We start from the raw sequence: 20,049 nt of genomic DNA on the forward strand, positions 1-20,049 counted from the left end.
ACAACTGCTGTATCCGTTGCTGTATCCTTAACACCACAAGCTCCCAAACCCCCGTAGGTGGATCCAGACATAACATATCTAACTCTCATAACCACATACTGTTTTTACTGTGGTTACTGAATAATTCATAGCAGTTACTGAGTAATATGTTTTAAGGTGCATAACTGCATAATAAGTTTAGGGAATTAAAGATGGTTTGTATACCCTTGCTGCAGGCTCTCTCATGCACTGAGTAATCAATAATCATATTCAGGAAATATTTGAATAGTGAATTTTCTTGAACATCAGACATTGATGTGAATAAATTTCAGTTTAACTAGGTAGTACACATTTTCTGTTTTAATGCTAGGCTAAGAAAATCAATAACCCACAGGTTTCCTAAAAAAAATACATAACTTTGGCATTGCATACTTTTGCCATGTGGCAGAGGTGGCTGTAAGTGCAAAGTATGTTTATTTACATAGGTCAGGTAGCAAACCATCCAAAATGACTAGACAAGTATCAGTGTCAGTAAGCAAAATCTCTGCCAAACCAGGATCTCAGGAAACAAAGGATAATAGAGTTTGAATATACCTGCATATCAGTAAACAAGGTTGGCACATCAGGAGCAATGAATATTGGCACTATTTTGCACTCAGGATATGTTTGGTGTGTGCTCCTATAGTGGTAAGTGGTGATTGACTCCAGGCGTGTTTAATCAAAATTCATGTGACTGTGAATGTGACAGTGAGTGTGTGCTCCCAGCAAGAGTCCAAGGCGACCATGTCTGTAGTCTGTCGAGACAGTCCTGTTTATAGGCAGGAGAGCTGACTGGGGGTCAGAGTCCCTCATATAAAAGACAACTTTGCCTGGAAGTGTTATTTAACTAAAAATATTTATTGCAGTTGCTGCATCTCTGCAACACAATCACTACTAGTGAATGCTTAATTTAGATCCTCTGACATTTTGCATCAGTCCATACAACTTGTAACATTCAACCTCCAAATTAATACACTATAAAGCCAGTAATCTGTTGTGTTTTTCAGTACACTAGTTAACAGTGATTATGGCAGATATATTATAGCAAGTCATAGTTGAAAAGTGTGAAGGGGTCGCTCTATATTTTAGTATGGCCATAAGGTCAGTGTTTTTGTTTTTAAACAATATTTAACATTAACAACTTTTTTTCTCTGGCTTTTTTATGTTTTATGTGTTGTTTTATGGACAGGGCTCGTAAAGATCTCAAACATTACCCAACTCTTGACTCAGATTGGTCTTATAAAATTATTGTTACAAGAAACAACAGCTACATGAAGGTCGGCCTAAACATTATTGACTACGGGTTGTAACATAGCTTGCTTGATATAATTTTTGCTGTGTCTTTGAGTCAGTTAATTTATTCTTATTAAACATCAGTCTACTACATAGCTTCTGAACCGTTTTTCTGCTGGTTACATTTTCAAAAAGTGTTACACATGAATTCTAGCATTTTACTAGCATACTTTTATGTGTTCACCAAATCAGACATCTGGTTACTCTTTTGTTCTCATTTTTAAATAACTCCATAAACCTTTTAAATGGTTTTCACATTTCACACTATTTTTAAGGTAAATTGTCTACTTAACATATAAGGCCAAACAAGGCTCTGCTATCTGATTTGACTCACACTTGACCCTAATTTGACATTAGCATTACCAAAAAACTATTGCACTTCTCTACTGCCTGCTCTGCTGTTGTTCATGACTTAGGGGAGGATTCAGTCAGGCTTTCAGCTTTTGTGTTTCCATGGTTGGAAGGCGTGGAGCTGTGAAGTCACAGCTATAGAAGCAGGTTGGTACCTCTGTGACCTTGTGCTCCTTGCTGGCCTGTGTGAACGGTGTCTTTGCACTCTTATGGGCCTGACAGGCTTTTCATGGAGCTGCTGCAGTGGCCATAACAAAAGGAGCATTTCAGCTGTTTGTCTGTCCCTACCTTGTAGATATGAGGGGTTGTATGCTCTCGCTTCTCACAGCTTTGACATCATCACCTCCCCCATCTTACTGCTGAATAAAGCAAGCAAGTATTGCATCACTCAGTATATTCTGCTCTTTGGAAGAAAAAGGTTTTATAACACAGGCAGCTGGGAAAATCGGTGTAAACTTTGCTTGGTCATGTTAATTAACTTGATGTACATCTGACATAATGCCAGTGGTATTTAGAAAACTTTGTATTTATTTATTTTTTTATTTCACTGGTTTACATTCCATTTTGATTGAACACTTGTGGATTCTTTTGGACTAATCATTTACAAACAGAGCAGAAATGGCTGTCTGTTTTTCTGAACATTGTTATGATTATCAACAAGAGGGCACTGTTCTCCAGATATGAAATAGTACAGAACATTAATACAAAAAACGTCAGATACAAGAAAGTCATCTATGCAGTGTCAAAGAAATGTCTACTGTTTTATAACAATACTTTATAATACTTTATAATACTTTAATAATTTCTTTACTCTACAAAGAAAGGCACCTACTGTGACCGTCATGCTATGTTTGACTCTTCATAATATGAGTAAAATGTGTACAAGGTGGACTTTAAGTGATGGGTGAGTTGTTAGCAGGTTTATTCGAGTGGAGCCATGAAATGGGGAAAGGCCCTGGCTGCTGACATGCCATTGTTTTAGCTGTGTTTTTAAGGAGCTATTTCAGTCGTGAGAAATCGCTTCTCCCAGACCCCACATTTGCAGTGTCATGATAGATTTTCATGACAAAGGCAGCGTGGCAGACCTGCTGTCTCAAATCTCTATTGAATGTGAGAGCCACAGCCCTTGTATTATTTGTATAAGCGGTGCCGCTGCCATCAGACTCCTGCCTTGATCCGCTTTCACACTTCAGTAAATCCATATGCAACAAAAGGGCTTCATCTCCCATATTAGTTAAGCATTAATTAGTTATTTACAATTCTCTCTCTCCACACACACATACACACACAAACACTAGCTTAAATCCTCCAAGATGTCTTATTTTCAAAAAATGTGTGTGTGATTTGTAGCTTGGGCAAAAAATACACAGTTTTAGAGAGACTTCATGCCTCATTCCTCTGTGAAGGCATTGCTGCAGCCGATATTTTTGTGTTTACATTTGTCTCAAATAAGTATCTTATCTCAACCCTATACTGCTGCATTTACTTATGTAATCATCCCTATACGTATGGTCTCATAGTAATTATGTAAGTTTTGACCATGACCGCCAGTGTATTTATGGAGCAAATTACAGCTCTAAACACATCTTGACATCATGCTTTATAGTTCAAGGACTGCTGCAGGTTATCCTTCTCCCTCGGCACAGACTAAGAACATGCTGCAATATTTCAAGGCAAGAGAGAAGGTATTATTAGCCTAAACACTCATACTCTTTCCCTGCACCATGGTTTGTCCTTTCTTTATTTGCTGAGCATGCTAAATTTGTTCCCCCAAGAGCAGATTTGGCTTTGTGAATCCCCTTCCCTAGAGATTGTGTTTATGTCTGCAAGCAGCAGCTCTGATTCCAGTGAAGCATTACATGGAAATGACCCATATTCCACACCCCTTTATATCATGTGATGAGAGTATAAATGCAAATTAGACCTTTTACTTGTCTAGGTCAATTATGGCATTCATTTATGGCATTTACCCCACAGCATGCTGACATACATAGTTCGTTTTAATATGATGCTTTAAATGTCTATGAGTAAAATGTCTTAGGACTATTATGCTGCTCATGTCCTATTTATCCTACAACATGTATTAACTTACTCATTCTCTCAGACTATAATATGTAAAGTGTACATGATTTTTATTATTGTCTTGTACTGTAATAATATAGCGTTAATGTTAGTACCTTAATATCTAAGCTGTATGTTTGTGTGTGAGATGTTTTAAAGGTAGTTGGATGATGAACTTGTGAAATAAAATCCTGTTGCACTTTGGATCGTGAACTCAGTCCCAACCATCTCCACAGGGGCGCAAAAACCCCTGCTTCACATAGCAGCTTGCACAGCTTTCCTAAAATGGCCTTATGGCATGGAAAAATCAGCAACGGGCCTGTTTATTTCCTTTTCCTGTTTACTTCCTTGCCATAATCATTTAGATTTAATTTTGGCTACATTTCGATTGTGTTTCTTCTTGTTAAGAGAGTTTTGACATTGTTTATGCTTCGCAAAATACTGCAAGACAGTGCACACAACATACAGTCATATATTGTGTGTGTGTGTGTTAAATAATAAAGGCAGCTGGCTTGAAATAATGATAAGGAATTATCTTGCTGACTGTAAATTTGATTCATGATGACTAGTCCTGTACAGCTCCGATAAAACAACTTTTTGATAACACAAATCCAAGCAAGCAACTCACAAAGATCCAATCCAATTCACAATTCACTATGTAAGAAAAATAATATATAATTATCTAATTAAAATATGATTAAACACAAAAATGTTTTACAAATAAATGGAACATACTGTAAAAAGTATAAAGATATATAGCCCATATAACATATAAACCATAAAATATACAAGGATATATGATAATACTTTGAGTAATGTTTTTTGTCAGTTTTCTTCATTGTTCTGAAATATGTACACATACTTTGGGACTAAAAGTAAAATACTGCAGTCATTTCTGTCTACTTGTTTTAAATTAAGTCAAAACAAAAGAAGAAGAAGAAAAAAATCTTCTACTAAACTATTTTAATGAACATAGCCAATAATTGCTAGCAAAGTTTATTAAGCATTCAATCATTAAATTGCAATTTCATCATTAAGTTGAAAGCCTAAAGTGTGTAAAATGGTTATAAGTTATACAATAAGTGCATTAAGGGGAATGAAGTTAAAGTCACAAATTGTTAAAAGGATATTGAGAAAATCACATTGGTTAGATTTACCCTGGATGTGATATATTATGAATAAGTTGCTATAGTTTATTTCAGACACTATAACAGGGCACAGACAGAGAGAGAGAGAGAGAGAGAGAGAGCGAGAGAGAGAGAGAGAGGGTACAGAGAGAGAGAGGCGGATCTGGATTCTTAGCAGTCACAGACACAGCAGTCACAGGCCTTCTGGTGTTTCATTTAAGCACATGGCTGAGATTTTGTGCATGTGTGTGTGTGTGTGTGTCTGACTCATATACAGGTCAGCATGACCATCACCCAGCTAACCCGAATTAAAGAGCAACAGATTGTACATTGTACTCTTGCACTTTCTTTTTTCCTGAGTGTGTAACATTGGTGTTGTTTTATTTACCAGAAAAGTAACCATTTACATAGCCATTTCATTTAAACATTTCCAAACTTTATATATAAGTTTGGAAGGTTGTCCGATCACACCCAGTATGACTTTCTATGAAGAAATCTTTCCCTCATCAGAAATGCTATATTTCCATCAGAATTCAGTGGTTGCTAGCTATAATTCAAGGCAGATTATTGCACTCGTGAAGCCACTCCTTATCACAGCAGCTGCTGTTTTATTCTTTTTTTCTTGGCTTCTTAAATCAAATATATTGAAACACAATTAATTTTTTAAAAATGTTGTTATAAATCTATAAAGTTGGCTCTTTAAATAATAGTAATACTGTATAAGCATGGTGATATGAACATTCAAACACTTTTTCACTTATTTTCTTTCCGCTTCTCCTATTATGTCTGATACAGCTCTAATGAGAGCCAACCAGAGGTGCCCTTTTAAGGTGCCAGAATGATATCACTTGGCTTCTCTTGATTTGTCAGAGCAGGTTCTTTACTCTTCCAGATTGCTGACTTCCTCATCCAGCTACAGAGAGCAAGACCAGCAGCCAGAGGAACCTTATTTCAGCCACCTATATTTAAGACTATTTCCTTCTTCTTGTGACCATAGGTGATGATAGGTGTATATATTGGCTATTAAACAAAGATCCATATCTGAAAACAGATTCTGCTTTACCATTGCCCCACACACTTCACACTCAGTAGACAAACTCATAAAAACTCAAATGCATGTTGCAGGGCCACTTTGGATGGTGCCAAGAGAAAAATATCATATGACAATAACAGGGTTATAGCCCTCCATACTGGACAACTCTTCAGCCTTGGCAGTACCTTGATATCCTGTGCATGAAAACCTTAAAAAGGAGGGCTGACAAAATCCAAGCTCTTGATGGAGTATGGCACATACCTTAATGGAGTAAACGCAAACTCAAATCTCACTATTCTCATACCCTTCACTAAACTGCCCAAGAGTTAATAGCTGGTCCATTGTTCCTTCTGACTCTAAGCATACTTATAGTGTGTACTAAACTATAATTTGGCCCCTTTTTTAAAAATAGGACAGATCCTTGTTTGCCAGTCCAGTGAGGTTCCAAACTTGAATCTCTAGATGAATCTCATCCACCCCTGCAGCCTACTTGCTATGAAGCTGTGTAACCACATTTGCATTAATGGCATGTTGCAGATGCCCTTATCTAGTGTGACTCAAAGAAGTTGCTTTTTAGTTTATGTTTGTTCAGTAGGCCAGGGTCTGAGAATACCATCAAGCTTAAGCCCTGTTAGGTGGAGGTTAGACTGAAATGTTTGGACAGCCTGAGGAAGTTGATTCTACTACCTGGGTGCCAGGACAGAGAAGAGTCTTGATGCATGTCTTCCTTGTACCTTGATGGATGGTTGAGCCAATGCTGGATGCTCAAAGGGATTGTGGTGAAGAGCAGGGTGTGATAAGTGCCTTCATGTAGGAAGGGGCTGGTCTGTTTGTGGCTTTGTAGGTGAACATCAGTGTTTTAAATCTGATGTGGGCCACTATAGGAAGCCAGTGGAAGGAATGCAGCAATGGGGTGATGCGGGACAACTTGGGAAGATTGAAAACAAGCCTTGTAGATGCATTCTGGATCAGTTGCAAGGGTCACATAGTACACTGTCGCAGGCCTGCCAAGATTTTCTTGCAACACTCTAGTCATTAGATAACAAGAAACGACCATAGTAACATCAGCCACAGGTATAGTCTCCAAAACAACAGAGATTTCAGATTTCAGACAAACAGAGCTCTCCTGTAGGATCTCCAACCTCTCCTGTGGGATCTCCAAAATAGGAGAGATGCTATACTCAGTTGAGAAGTTTGGGAGCAGACCTCATTTTATGTAACTGAAAGACCAAATACATCTAGTTTCTACCTTTAACGAGCAACTTAAGCAATCTTAAGCTGTTTCTGTAGGATCTTCTTGGTTTCAACCTACTGCTGAAGCTGAGCCCCACCAAGAGTTAACAAAGCATGTACATGACATTACCAAGAACAGGACTCTAAAATTTCTAAAAGGACAAGAACACATTTTTCTCACATTGTGTTTGCTCACACATTTTGGTCGAACATACATATACTCACCCAGCCTATTTGGCAAAATGTGTTAGATCGGATGAGACCAAGGTAGACCTCATTCTTATCTAAATCTAAAATCAATTTTTGTTGCAAAGACAAGACCACTATCACCCGAGGAACACTATATCCACTGTAAAACATGGGGGTGCAACATGCTTTGGGGCTACAACATTTCTAACGAGAAGGAAAATTTCAGTTTCCAGCATGATTTCAGTTTCCCACAGCATAAATCTGGGTCAGAAAATGAATTGGTTCAGAAAAAGAAGATCAAGGTTTTTGCCTAGTCAGTGTCCAGAACTAAATCCTACTGAAAAGCCATGGAAAAGGCTGTATACAGGAGATCCCCTTGCAATTTAATAGATTTGGAGCATTTTTGCAACAAAGAGTTTGAATCAATATATGCTAATTTGGTAGATTTTTACACAAAAAGACTGTGTAATAATTATGAGGTGTGCACAGATATAAAACCAGGTTATTGTAAGATTTGTTTTCCTTTTGAATTTTGTGTGGACTTTTGCCTCTCAACTGTGTGTTTCCAACTGGAGTGTCTATAAATGCCAGAGTCACTCAAACATCGCTGTCAGTATCGGTATGTGATCTCAACACAAATTCATTCAATCCTCTCATATAGCCACTGATCAGATCTGTACTTTGGTACATGACAGCATTGCTTTAGTCTGGCCTCTGTTGATGGAAAATATTTTAAGCAAAATATTTTGCTTTAAACATATTTAGTAACTTAAGAAGCATACTATTAAACACTAATCTATAACTGCTTGGAAATTATAAATAGAGCCATGGCTGCACCGGAGTTGCCCTAAAGCTGTATGAAACAGCTGCATGGCTCAGGATATTGCATCTCCTTTTAGCTTACAGTACAGGAAACAATATGTCATGAAGAGTCAAGATAGGTGTATATGCTATGTACATATGTACTGTATGCACTGTGTATATGTGTTTCTTACTAAAAGCCTATGCGTAAACTGTGGAGTGGTAGTTAGATCTTGCCTGCCGTCTTCTTTGGCCTATGTGCTGGTTAGTTTTTTTGTCTTTTGTTGCCGGTCAAGGCCAGTGTCTCTAAGGCTGCCTATGTTTTGGGAATGGCAGAGACTTTCTTATCAAAGGGTTCTATTGATTTCAGTGTATTTCTTGCTAGCTGTGATAAGTATTAGCGTCTGCCTGTCTGTTCTGCTATCCCTGGCACTTCATGTGAACTGTGAAATTATTAGTGCAGAGCAAATTGTCCTCACAGTGTTATACTTAATGTTAGATTCATAGACATGCAGTACATTCAGAGAGACACAAAAAGAGAGAGCCAGGCAAAGAGACAGAAAGTTAAACAGTGATCGTGTCTGTGAGACATGTGAGGGATTTTCAAGAAAATCATACTTTAAGAGAAGATATTCCTAAAGCAGGTCAGGGATGCCAACAGCTCCCTGTCTGACACACTCACAGATTCTCTGAGGAAAAGAGAATATTAAATTAAACTAATATAAACATTTCTGTCTTAATTTAAACATTTCAAGACACATCTAGCCTGGAAAAAGCAAAGTATGCTGGAATATGTATGTGTGTGTGTGTGTGTGAGTGTGTGTGTGTGTGTGTGTGTGTTTCTGGACATTTGCTCAATAATAAAAGTTGCATTTCCTAAGCCAGAGTTTCAGTTTAGTCCAAATTTCCTTTCACTGATATTAATATATTTTGGGAAGCTTTCATATCTAGAAATGGTGAATACGCAGAAATGATTATTTTTATCAAAAAATAATCATTTCAGCATGCAAACTCTATCCTGCAGCATGTTATTAACAGCACATCTCTTAAAGAAATGTCTTGTGAACAGGATGTTGGTGCATACTTTAATATTTAGGTATTTAATATGATTCAGTATATCTACCACATATTCTTTTTTTTGGATAAATTTAGAAGCCATGCGTTGCCATTTCAAAACTGCAGATTGTCACGTCTCCCTCACATACACTCTTCCTCTGTCTAATTTTCTCTCTCACACCCACTCATCCCTTACTGCTCCCTTTCTACTCTCACTCCCTTTCTCTCTTTTATCAGCTCAAGTATCCATTGTCCCCTATGAGGCTCCGCTGATGTCCTCTGTGCTCTGGGGACAGATGTTGCCTTTGCCATGCTTCATCAATTTATTTAGACACCTCTCCTTGTAATCTCAACTTTCACTGAAACTGATAAGTCTTTGATATGTTAAGGAATAAGGCTTTTTTTCTTGATCATGTGTATTATGCAAATGTAAGTGCAGACATACATGTTCTTAGTTTGATTTGAATACAATGTCACCTTCTAATGGAAATCCCAATTCTATTTAAATGTCATTGTCCCAGGAGATGTGGTTTAAATATACTATTAGTTTTGTAATATGACCAAGAGCACTTAGTGCACTGGAACAAAAAAAAAAGTGTATTTCTGCCTTGTTCAGGTCTTCAGAGAGGAAAGTGAAGTATGGAAGTCACACCATCCTTGGGTGCCTTTTTGAGGGAAGGTTTACATGTTGTCAGCAGATAAAGTTACTGTAGGTCTTTTCCCTGACCTTAGCTCCTCAGTGCTTTATCAGGAGTTTTTATTAGAAGGGAAAGCTTTTCTTACGGGAAAAAAACACGGCATGTTTCCAAGGCCACAGGAGGAGTCTGACTTTCAGTCTCATACAGACATTGTCCTGGTACAACTCCAGACATATGTACAGGCACTTTCAGCTATATAGGTCTTCAGAAATATTTAGCTGAGCAACTACATTTACATTTTTCAAAAAGAGATAAAGAAATTGGATGGACATTTTCTGCCCAGCAGCGCGCTGAAGAGAGCAGTATGAATTTCCAAGCCAGACGAGTCACGCTGCCTGCCATCACTCCGCTCTGCCTGCAGAAGCGGGTAGGAACACAAACACTTTCTTTTAAGCTCAAACAATCAACTAACTTCTGTTTTTTTTCTTAAGACAAAAGTGTAGCAAACCAAAAAACTATCTAACATTTGTTTGATTGTTTACATGTGCTTGTTTCGTCAGCTATTCTCTAATGCTAGACATGGTTTAGACTCTGGTTTTCCTGTGTTGTGGTGTGTTTGGAAGGCTGGTCTTGTGGTGGAAACTGTAGACATTTATTCCCTCCCCAGAGTTTCCCATACTGGAGAGCCTGATCATGCAGGAGATTTGGGAAGAGAAACATTTCATTTAATTCCTGCTCCTCCTTTGATTAATCTATATTTTCCATATAATTGAAATTGTAATGATCTGTCAGATCTGCTTTTTAGTATCATGAGGCTACATTAATACAGTTCATTGAATACGAGTTATGCATCCACGTGTAAGTGCTTAGCCAAAATGCTGTGTTTCTGCTGGAAAACCAGATCATTTCACGGTCCTTCATAATGAGGACTCATCAGTGCAGATTAGAGAGTAATCCAGTGAGACAAGGTGCAGTGGAACAGGTTAGATTCACGCACTTGTCCTGCGGTGAGACAGGCTACAAGAAAGTAGGTTTTGTGAGAATTTGGAGTGAGGTTGGGGATCAAGAGCATGTAAGAAATTTCAGCCAGAGGTTAAACCCTTAAATTCTCAGGATTCTGTGCTTCCAGATTCTTGTACCCTACTTTTTTTATATAAAGACTATATATGTCTTTTCTAGTTACTTTTGTAATATTTTTTGAGATGAATAACATAATAATAAACCGGAAACGGTTCAAATCATGTGGAGAACATTCAGAAGAAAGCCCATATATTGATCCAAAATATTCAGCTTGTGTAGTTATAAAATGCAATTTCAAGTTGAGTGCATGAGACATGTCGCAGCTGTTCAGACATGTCAGAGCTGTTTGGGACCTTGCCATTCACGTTGAGAACAAGAGATGGATAGATGGCAAGAGACTGAGGGAGCACTGGATAAGTACTGGTCAGGCCAAGGGCAGTTGTCTGATTCTCAGATAAAGATGCAGCTGTGGGCCGAGGGATCATGATAACAGAAGGCCAGACCCTAGTGAACTGGTCTATACTGTGCTGTCCTTGAGTTTAAGACTATTAAGCATCTCTACTGGATCTTGGCAGTAGGGCTAACCTGAAAAACACATACTGTGGTCTTCATTCAAGTTCACCAGGTCAGTACACAAAGTTCTGCAGTGTGCAGGGTTAAATGCCATTTCTGACACTTTTAAGTGATTAAGCATACTGAGATTGCAAACACTCTCACACGTCCTCATGAACTGGATAAACTCTCAATCCTGAAAATTATGAAACTTCAGATTAAAAAATTTTTCCCAAACCATCTCTTTGTATACATTTTACAGCATTTGGCTGATGTCCTTATCCAGAGAAACTTACATTTTATCATGCAACAGAGCAGTTGAGGGTTAGGAGCCTGGCTCTGGGGCCCAGTGGTAGAAGCTTGGTGGTTCTAGGATTTGAACTCACAGCTTTTTAATCAGCAGTCCAACAGTTTAGCCACTAAGCTAAACTTACTTCCCTTCTTCTTCACCTTCATCTCAAGAAGTTACATACATACATGCTTTACCAGGATTTAAATCTAAAGTAGAATAGAATGTGCTTAGCTCTATTCAGAGATATAACAATGATTACTACTGATAGTATTTTAGTTCTAAATTTCCATTTTCACAATATGGGCAGATGATGATGCACTAGTATCCATCAAGAAAAGTGAGGTGTATTTATTTATCTGAGAAAACCACCATAAAATGGGGGTTGAAATGCCATGTGATGGCTTTTATTCTTAAGCATATGCAGTGTTTGTGTTTTGTTAAGGCACTATACACCCCTTAGGCAAGATTCACTCTTCGTAAGTACGTGTCTAAAGGTTTGTAAAACAGCAATACCTCCACGTGAACTAATTAGGAACTGGAAAGAAAAAACACAATTTTCATCAATGCAGTATCTTAATTGCATTGAACGATGAGATGCCGACAGTTGGTGCATAAAGCTGTCATGGGTGTAATCAGGTTACTGCTAATCTTATTTCCTTGTTTAACTGAGCGATAGCCGGAGGGAGACAGTCTCTCCGTGTTCTACTCTCCCCAAGTATGCTCTGCTTCAAAGCTTATCTCTGCACACAGAGAGCCAGACACCCATTATACACATACTATTTAACGCTTGACTTGTGGACTTCCTCTATCCTCTCAGGTTTTAGAATGTGCTGAATGGAGCAGCTGAGTGAGTTGTGCATGTGTCTCTCCATGTGTGCTTGAAGTGTATGATTGTATGTGTTAGAGGTACACCAGGAGCAAACAAAGCCCCGAACCTGACCTGCACCCACTCTTCATTCCCACTTACCTTTCAGAGAGAGTAGAACTGAACACACTCAGAAACAGAATGTAGACATGCTTTTACTTTAGTTGGCTGCTATGTCAGTAAACAGAAAATTCATTGATCTTAGATAATCTGTAATGTGAAAGTGGGGAGTGACTAGTAACAGTGGTAACTAACATTTCACGTCATAAAATGGAAACTAACATGACGAATGTTATATGATCATTCAAGAGACCCTTAGGTATTTGGAAAAAAAGAGGAAGAAAAGAAAAGAAAGAGGAATTCTGTATCACAGATTGGAGAACAAATAAAAACCTTGTCATCTATTCATTTAGCAGATGCTGCTTGGCAATGCGCCTTACAGATGAGGAAATATAAGCAATGGGATATATCAAGCAGAGGACAATACAAGTAGTGCTACCATAAAAATAATAATAATTAAAACTTTTATGTAGAAGAGCAACGTACACAGAGTCGAGGTGTAAGAGCTAGTGAAAGTGCATTTTTTTCTTTTTGGAGTGGTCAAAGTTGTATGTAGAAAAAATCTGAAGCCCTGTGTGGGTGCATGTAAGTGTGTGTGTACATGAGAGAGAGAGAGAGAGAGAGAGAGAGAGAAGGACAGTAGATACTACTGAATGCAATTCTTTGTGCCCAGTGATAGCACACAGCACTGCTTGCACTGCCCTTACAGATGTTTTATCTACACTTTTAACACACACACACACACACACAAAGAGAGCGAGAGGAAAAAGATTTAAAAATCACTAACTAAAGACTAAACACTTAAAGTTATTAAGTCACTAATTAAAACATTGCAGCATTGCAACAGACGAATGTGTTCTCCAACAAGCAGCATTCGAGGATATCTTTGGACTGTTTCTTTTTCTAGTTTTCTGTTTCTAGTTTTTTTTTTTCTCCCTCATCTGTCCTCAAAATTGAGAGGACAGCTCACTCAGGGATGCCAAATAAGGACACAGCGAGAAAGCTGAGCCTCTGCATGGTGCTGCATGTATATTTAAGTATCTAATCAAAGAAGAGTGAGCTGTGGCCACAGATGTGTGTGTTCTCAGTGAGGGAGAAATGGCCATTGGAGTTCCTCATATACAGAATCCAAAAACTGCACGGCAGACAGCTACAACTTCAAAACTAGGTTTGATCCCAGCTCAAGAAAGGATTGAAGTCCCAGCTCATTTATAACTGACTCTTTTGACCATAATTACAATTTTTAGTTCATTGATGATTTTACTTGACTGAAGATTTTATTTGATGATTCATTGATGATTTTTACAATTTACCCATTTGCAAATATGCCAAATAGCCACATACATATCATGCACATGTCATGCATACAAATCGGAAAGCCACATATCACCGAAAAAGAGGAGAGGACAGACATGATTTAAATGCAGTTTAAATTTGGTGTAGGGACTATACGGTATGTTTGGAATTGGCATGTTTGCACTCTGTCTGATACCAGTGCCCTTGCAGCAATGGAGTCGGAAATGGTGTTTCACCTCCACAGTGTTGATCAAGTCAGCACTGATTGGATGGTCTGAGAGACTCTGAGGTAACTATAAAGGTTACTATAATCGCAGAGAAACCCTCTCCTTTGGGCTTCTAAACACTACTTAGCGTTTAAAAAGTAGATTTCATTTAGAGACAACACTATCACAAGAGGTGAGGATGGGTGAGTGGCAACACTTTCTAGCATCTTGCAGCTTTTGCTGTAGTTTAGGAAAGTAAGTAGCAGGTGATTAACACTAGCCTTAAGATGTGGTGTAAAAATGCAATCACATCAAAAATGTTTTTACATACACTTTGCACAACCGTGTGTACAAAACAGAAAGTTGTTGCCTTGATAACTGCCTTAAAAGGCAGATGTTTGTGTCAGTGGAGAGTTTGTGGTGGTACATCATAGGGTTGTCAAGATATTCCAACTGTTTTAGATGAGTGTTAATTGTACTACTCTGTCTACGGCTTGGGAATAGACTGCGTGTTGTGCTGTATTATGGGATCGTTGGGGAGGTTAATTCTCTGTTTACATGCTACAAACACATTTGCTGACACTGTAAGGGCTGAGAGAGATTAAAATTCAATGAAAATGATATTTGTCATAACCATTAACCATTTTGTCTTAACCATTTGTATGTGAAAAAGTAGAATAAAAATAGAATACAAATAGTTACAATAAAAATATCTATCTATCTATCTATCTATCTATCTATCTATCTATCTATCTATCTATCTATCTATCTATCTATCTATCTATCTATCTGTCTGTCTGTCTGTCTGTCTGTCTGTCTGTCTGTCTGTCTGTCTTTATTGTGTGAGAAAAAGTAGAATAGAATAGATCTATCTATCTATCTATATACTGTATCCATCTCTCTATATTGTGGTTGGTGGCAGAACAATATGACTGTGTGCAAACAGTAATTCAATTTTATTGGGTATAAATAAAGAAGGGGATGTACTGAACCAAACCTCAAAGATATGCCAATGTTTTATGGAAAAGGAACATTATTTGGCTAGAGATTTGTCTTACTGAAAGCTGGAAGCCATATAAACTAGTAGAGAGTGGAATAATCTGCATATACTGCATATACTATAAGCCAACATTACATTTTACAGTGCCATCAGTGTTCTCCTCAGCAATGTTTTCTTTAAGGTGCTTTTGACAGTAAAATGAGCATGTGAGCATATATTACCACAGAAACATTACCTCTCTTGTTTCACCTCCACATAAGGAAACTATATAATGGTAGTCCATTGTAGATATTTTTTATGATGGCTGTCATGCTTGCTGCTTCGGCAGTTTATAACACAACATTATCTTATTAACTTAATGACTTAAACACTCAAACACAAGTTTGGCAGTCTATCTGATTAGATGACTGACTAGCTCTGCCAAAATAATGGCTCACCCATAAGACACTGCATCATGACATCCCCAAGCTCTAAGCAAGACATAACAGATGCTCTCGATTGGCTCTGATTGATGGGCAGAAGGGAAGGCCATTCCTCCTACTCAGAGAGCAGGTTCTCTTTACCTCTCAGCCACAGCTGGTTATAGCTTTGCCAGGTCATGAACTCCAAATGGTGGGATGAATACTAAGATCACTGCTTCAACAAAGATACCGACAATATTAATGTTTTTTTTACATTTAAGTGGTCTTTAAGACTGGAGGAAATAAAATAATGACATTCAATGGAGATTGGAGATTAGACCTAATGTTGTGACCACACAATCTGTTTATGGTCAGAAATATTTTAAGACATTTGTGCACAACTTTATACATGTCTCTTGCTGTATTGGTGCCATTTTTCTCTGTTGTTGCGTTGCATTAAAAATAACATTTTAGCAAGTTTAGATATGTTCAATAATGGCAAAATTATCCACTATTTCTTATTATAAGATAAGATAATATTATTAAGCTTATTTCTAGACATGTGTGACTACTTTTAAGCTTTTCTTCTCTTGTTATGTTATTATTTTCCTTATTTTAAACATGTTTTTAAAGAAGCAAAATGATCTGCCAAAAATCTTTACTATACTCATAGAAATAGTCTTAATACTCTTAGATGTGGTTTATTGGAATCTTATAATAAGAAGTAATAGATACATTTGGCTAGAATAATGATTTTATCTATTGGTAAGATGGCAGTGTATATAAGTAGCACAGGATTATGGGATGTGTAGGACGATGTCACTTCCTTTAAAAGTTCCCCTTGATGGCATTATATCAAGTACTACTATTTAGAAACAATTGATTCGGACATGTTTGGAAACCATGACTGGAAAGCATTTGTAATGTTTTGGCCTCAGGTTAGGTTCACTGTTGATTGGTAAAATGAAGGAGTTCTTTTTGAGAAGGGTATGAATATCAGAGCAACAACAGTAGCACATCTGTGTGTTCATGCCATAGCGTGAATTGTGTTTGACCTGTTCATTTTCACCTGATGTTACTATGAGCATAAATAATAAACCAAGCCTTGATTGGACAACCTAACACCAGGACAACAGTCTTTCTGTTTCTGTCTGCCTCTACCTCTGCCTCTCTCTCTCTCTCTCTCTCTCTCTCTCTCTCTCTCCCTCCCCCCATGCTTCCTCTCCTCACATTTCGTCTCATGTCTCTTTACCCCTCTCCTTCCTTTCCTTCCCTTCCCCCCATCTTTTTCTGACCACCTTTTTTAACTTTACACAGAGTTGATCTAAACCAAACATTAAAGTAACACAGTCATAACGTCTGCAGCTGTCATGCTGAGCATTTTAGACAGGGCAAAAGATGGGGTTGATCTTGGCCATGGGAAAGCTAGGTGAAGCGAGCCTTGTGACTTTTTCTACCCCTTCTCCACTCCACCTCCTTTTTCCCAGCTCTCTTCTCTCTGCACTATCCTCCTCTACTCCCCTCTTTCTGGTGGCGGTAAGGAGTGGGCGGAGCTTGTCTTGGTATGGGGTGGGCAGGGCAGGCTGCAGTTAGTGAGAGATGGCAGGTGATTGGGCAGAGTTTGGGTGACATACAGCAGGAGAGGCCGGAAGTACTGGAGCTCGGAGACTGTTCTCTTAATTACCTCATTTCAGTTCAGCTGCAGAGAGAGACAGACACAGAGAGAGGAAGGAGAACGTCTGGGAAAAGGCAGAGAGGATAGAGTAAGAGACAGAGGAGGAGGAGAACAAGAGAGACAGCGAGAGAAAAAACAGAGGGAGAGAGCTGCTGCTCCCTCAGTACATGCATGTTTCTATGTTTCACCAAAAATCCTGCTCCTACAATGCTGTGTACTCAGCCTTACCTAAACTGCAGAGCTAGCCCCAAATCACAGCTCTGCTTGCCGTCTAATACGGGGGTAAGTTATGCTAAGATACAGATTTTCTGATTTGTTTTAGTGCATGCATGTGTGTGTTTGTGGTTGATGCCTTGCAGAAGAGGCTAAAACACTCCTCTCTTTCTGTAAGGGATAAATCGAGCTATCATTGATAGCTGTTCTAAACTTAATCTGGACCCGAAGGGACTCCGATTTGGCGATAATACGCACTGCTTGTTCTGCTGTTCCTTTTGGAGAGTGCGAGACTAGGAACTGTGAAGCAAGTGAAAGGGAACATTCATGATCTGCTCCCAGTTTGCTGGCCTGGTTCTCACTGCTTCACTGTCATTCGAAATGAATGGAGTGTTGAGTGTGGAGGGCGTGAGGTGTGAGGTAGCTTGCGGTATCAAATGAGCTCCATTAATGACACGATTCTCTGCCGTTGCACAAAAGGCACATACTTGAGTATTAGGTTTATATGTTTGTTCTGTCATTTTTGACACCTTATCTTGATCTGTAGTCATAACTGTATATCAAATTTCATATCATTTCACAGTCACTGCATAATGACTCTGAAAAGTTTTTCACTGGCTAATGAATGGGTTCCTGTGTGGAAGGTGATCAAAGTATACAGTGAGGACAACAGCAGCCGAGCCGTGGAGGTCCCCAGTGACATCACTGCCCGGGATATCTGCCAGCTGTTCATTCTGAAGAACCACTGCATTGATGACCACAGCTGGACATTGATTGAGCACCTTGCTCATCTGGGTATTGGTAAGTGCATCCATCTGTGTACCCATAATGCCCGAAACTAATTTAGCTTTAATGGAGCATAATGGTATCACTGTTTCATGCTTTGTTTTATGAGTCTTGTTATTCTGGCTTTTGTGCACCATCACCCCTTTACAGCTATAGCTGTAATGTAACAGAACCCGCTACAAGAAATACGGCCTCTTTGTGGTCTAGCTCTAAATCCTGTGATTTAGTCACATGCTACAGAATTCCAAGTGTTGGTCTTTTGGACACAGATCTTATCTAGTCTTGAACAAGACACATCAGTGGTGATTGTGCTTTGAATCCATTTTTATTACATCAGCGGCTATTTTTGCAACTAGGCTTAATCTGTGTCAGAGTTACAGTGTCATGTAAGCAACTCAGACATTGTCCATTTTTATCCTTCTCAGGAGCCTATTTGTCTTTATTTGTTATATCAAGGTCTTGAGTCTTGAAAGCAGCTCTCAGGGTATCTACAGAAAAAAAAACACTTACATTGTAGGACTTTACTGTTTATCCATGTGTTAGCACTGTTTTATCACATCCTACTGATTTACAGATGGCAGGACAGTAAGAGATCTGTCTTGAGATTCGGTCTTAAAACTTGACAAAATTAGGCCATTTTATGCAATTTATGCTCCCTGATAATCATCACTAACATGTCAGACAATAATCATTGCTTAACAGACAGTGGGAAAGCACCATCCTCAGACAGTTTCTCATACTGCTAAGACTAAAGATGTGTCTGTGAGAAAACTTGCCCAAGCAGAAAACCTCCTATAAAATCCCCCTTTGTGTGGCAGGCAGAAGGATAAACAGGCTTTATGGGGTTAATGCTTTCTGAGTCTGAAGCAGACACCAAAGGTTTAATGTAGTGTCTGAGAGTGCAGACCTTAGCTTCAATTAATCGATTGTGGTTTGAGTAGCAAAATGTAGAAAGGCAAAAGAACTTTGGCTGTAGCACTGAACAGCTTTTTGCTTTGTGCTAGAAGGCTGATCCCTCTTTAATGAAGATGTAAGTAAGAAGTGTAGGAGTCATGGAGAACACAAATAAGACAAGAAGATAATGGTGTGTAAAAACCCATTACAAAGAAAAATAGGGTTGAATATACAGTATTTGTTTGGGGGAGAAAGATTCAACATTTCCAGTCTTAATTGGAAACTACAGTTTTTTACTTAATTAAATTTCCAAGAACAAATGGAGTACAAATCTGCTGAAGCACACTCAGAGAACTTGGTCTGAAGCTGCAGCATTATATCCTCTAATGTTAAACCTCCAGAGCTGATCTTAAGCAAAACTGCGGAACTTTGATGCCCTACATTTCCATTTGCATCGAGCATGAGGTGGGAATGCACCCTGATTGCTATGCCAGTTCATCATAGAGCATGGTTTCTGAGTTAAATGGATAAGAAAAAGCTCTGTCCATTTGTACATGGTTTACATTTTTGCGGTCACAAACTGAAGTGAAATTCAGGAATGGTTGATTATAGAGGGAGTGGTGGAGCCAAGAGGAATTGGGAGCTCAAATGTGTGCTCTTGCTTCAGTATTTACTAGCAGAAAAGTCTGACACAGTGAAAGGGAATATCAGAGCTCTCAGGTTCATATTTGGCAAATACAGAGGTGACAGCAAAGTAAGAGTAGAAGTGGGGAAGTGAGTATTACTTTGAAACCTGATGGGGAAAAGTTAAAGTCCTGCTCACAACACTAGGGATAATTGAAAAATAGATGTTATCAGAAGGTTAGGCTGGAGGAACCGTGGCGAGAATGAATGGGTGGTGGGATAAATGGTTGGATCTGAGAAGGAATAATAAAGGAATTGTCTAAGAAGACATCTTTGTATGAATGGTCTTACTTCTGAAAATAAGT

General features: G+C 38.6%; 1 protein-coding gene across 6 annotated transcripts in view; it reads left to right on the plus strand.

Moving 5' to 3' along the window:
• Positions 1–20,049, plus strand: part of grb14 (growth factor receptor-bound protein 14) — a 50,061-nt gene that overhangs the window by 15,539 nt on the left and 14,473 nt on the right. For 3 of the 6 annotated variants that reach the window (XM_058392717.1, XM_058392718.1, XM_058392716.1), the window contains 2 exons: positions 10,147–10,227; positions 18,025–18,181. In XM_058392717.1, the coding sequence (XP_058248700.1) occupies positions 10,147–10,227; positions 18,025–18,181 (238 nt within the window). Of the gene's footprint in view, positions 1–10,146; positions 10,228–17,057; positions 17,450–18,024; positions 18,182–20,049 lie in introns of those variants that run through there. The other 3 variants (XM_058392720.1, XM_058392719.1, XM_058392722.1) reach the window with 2 other exon arrangements.

This window comes from Hemibagrus wyckioides, linkage group LG06 (genome assembly GCF_019097595.1).
Source record: "Hemibagrus wyckioides isolate EC202008001 linkage group LG06, SWU_Hwy_1.0, whole genome shotgun sequence".
Taxonomy (NCBI): Eukaryota; Metazoa; Chordata; class Actinopteri; order Siluriformes; family Bagridae; genus Hemibagrus; species Hemibagrus wyckioides.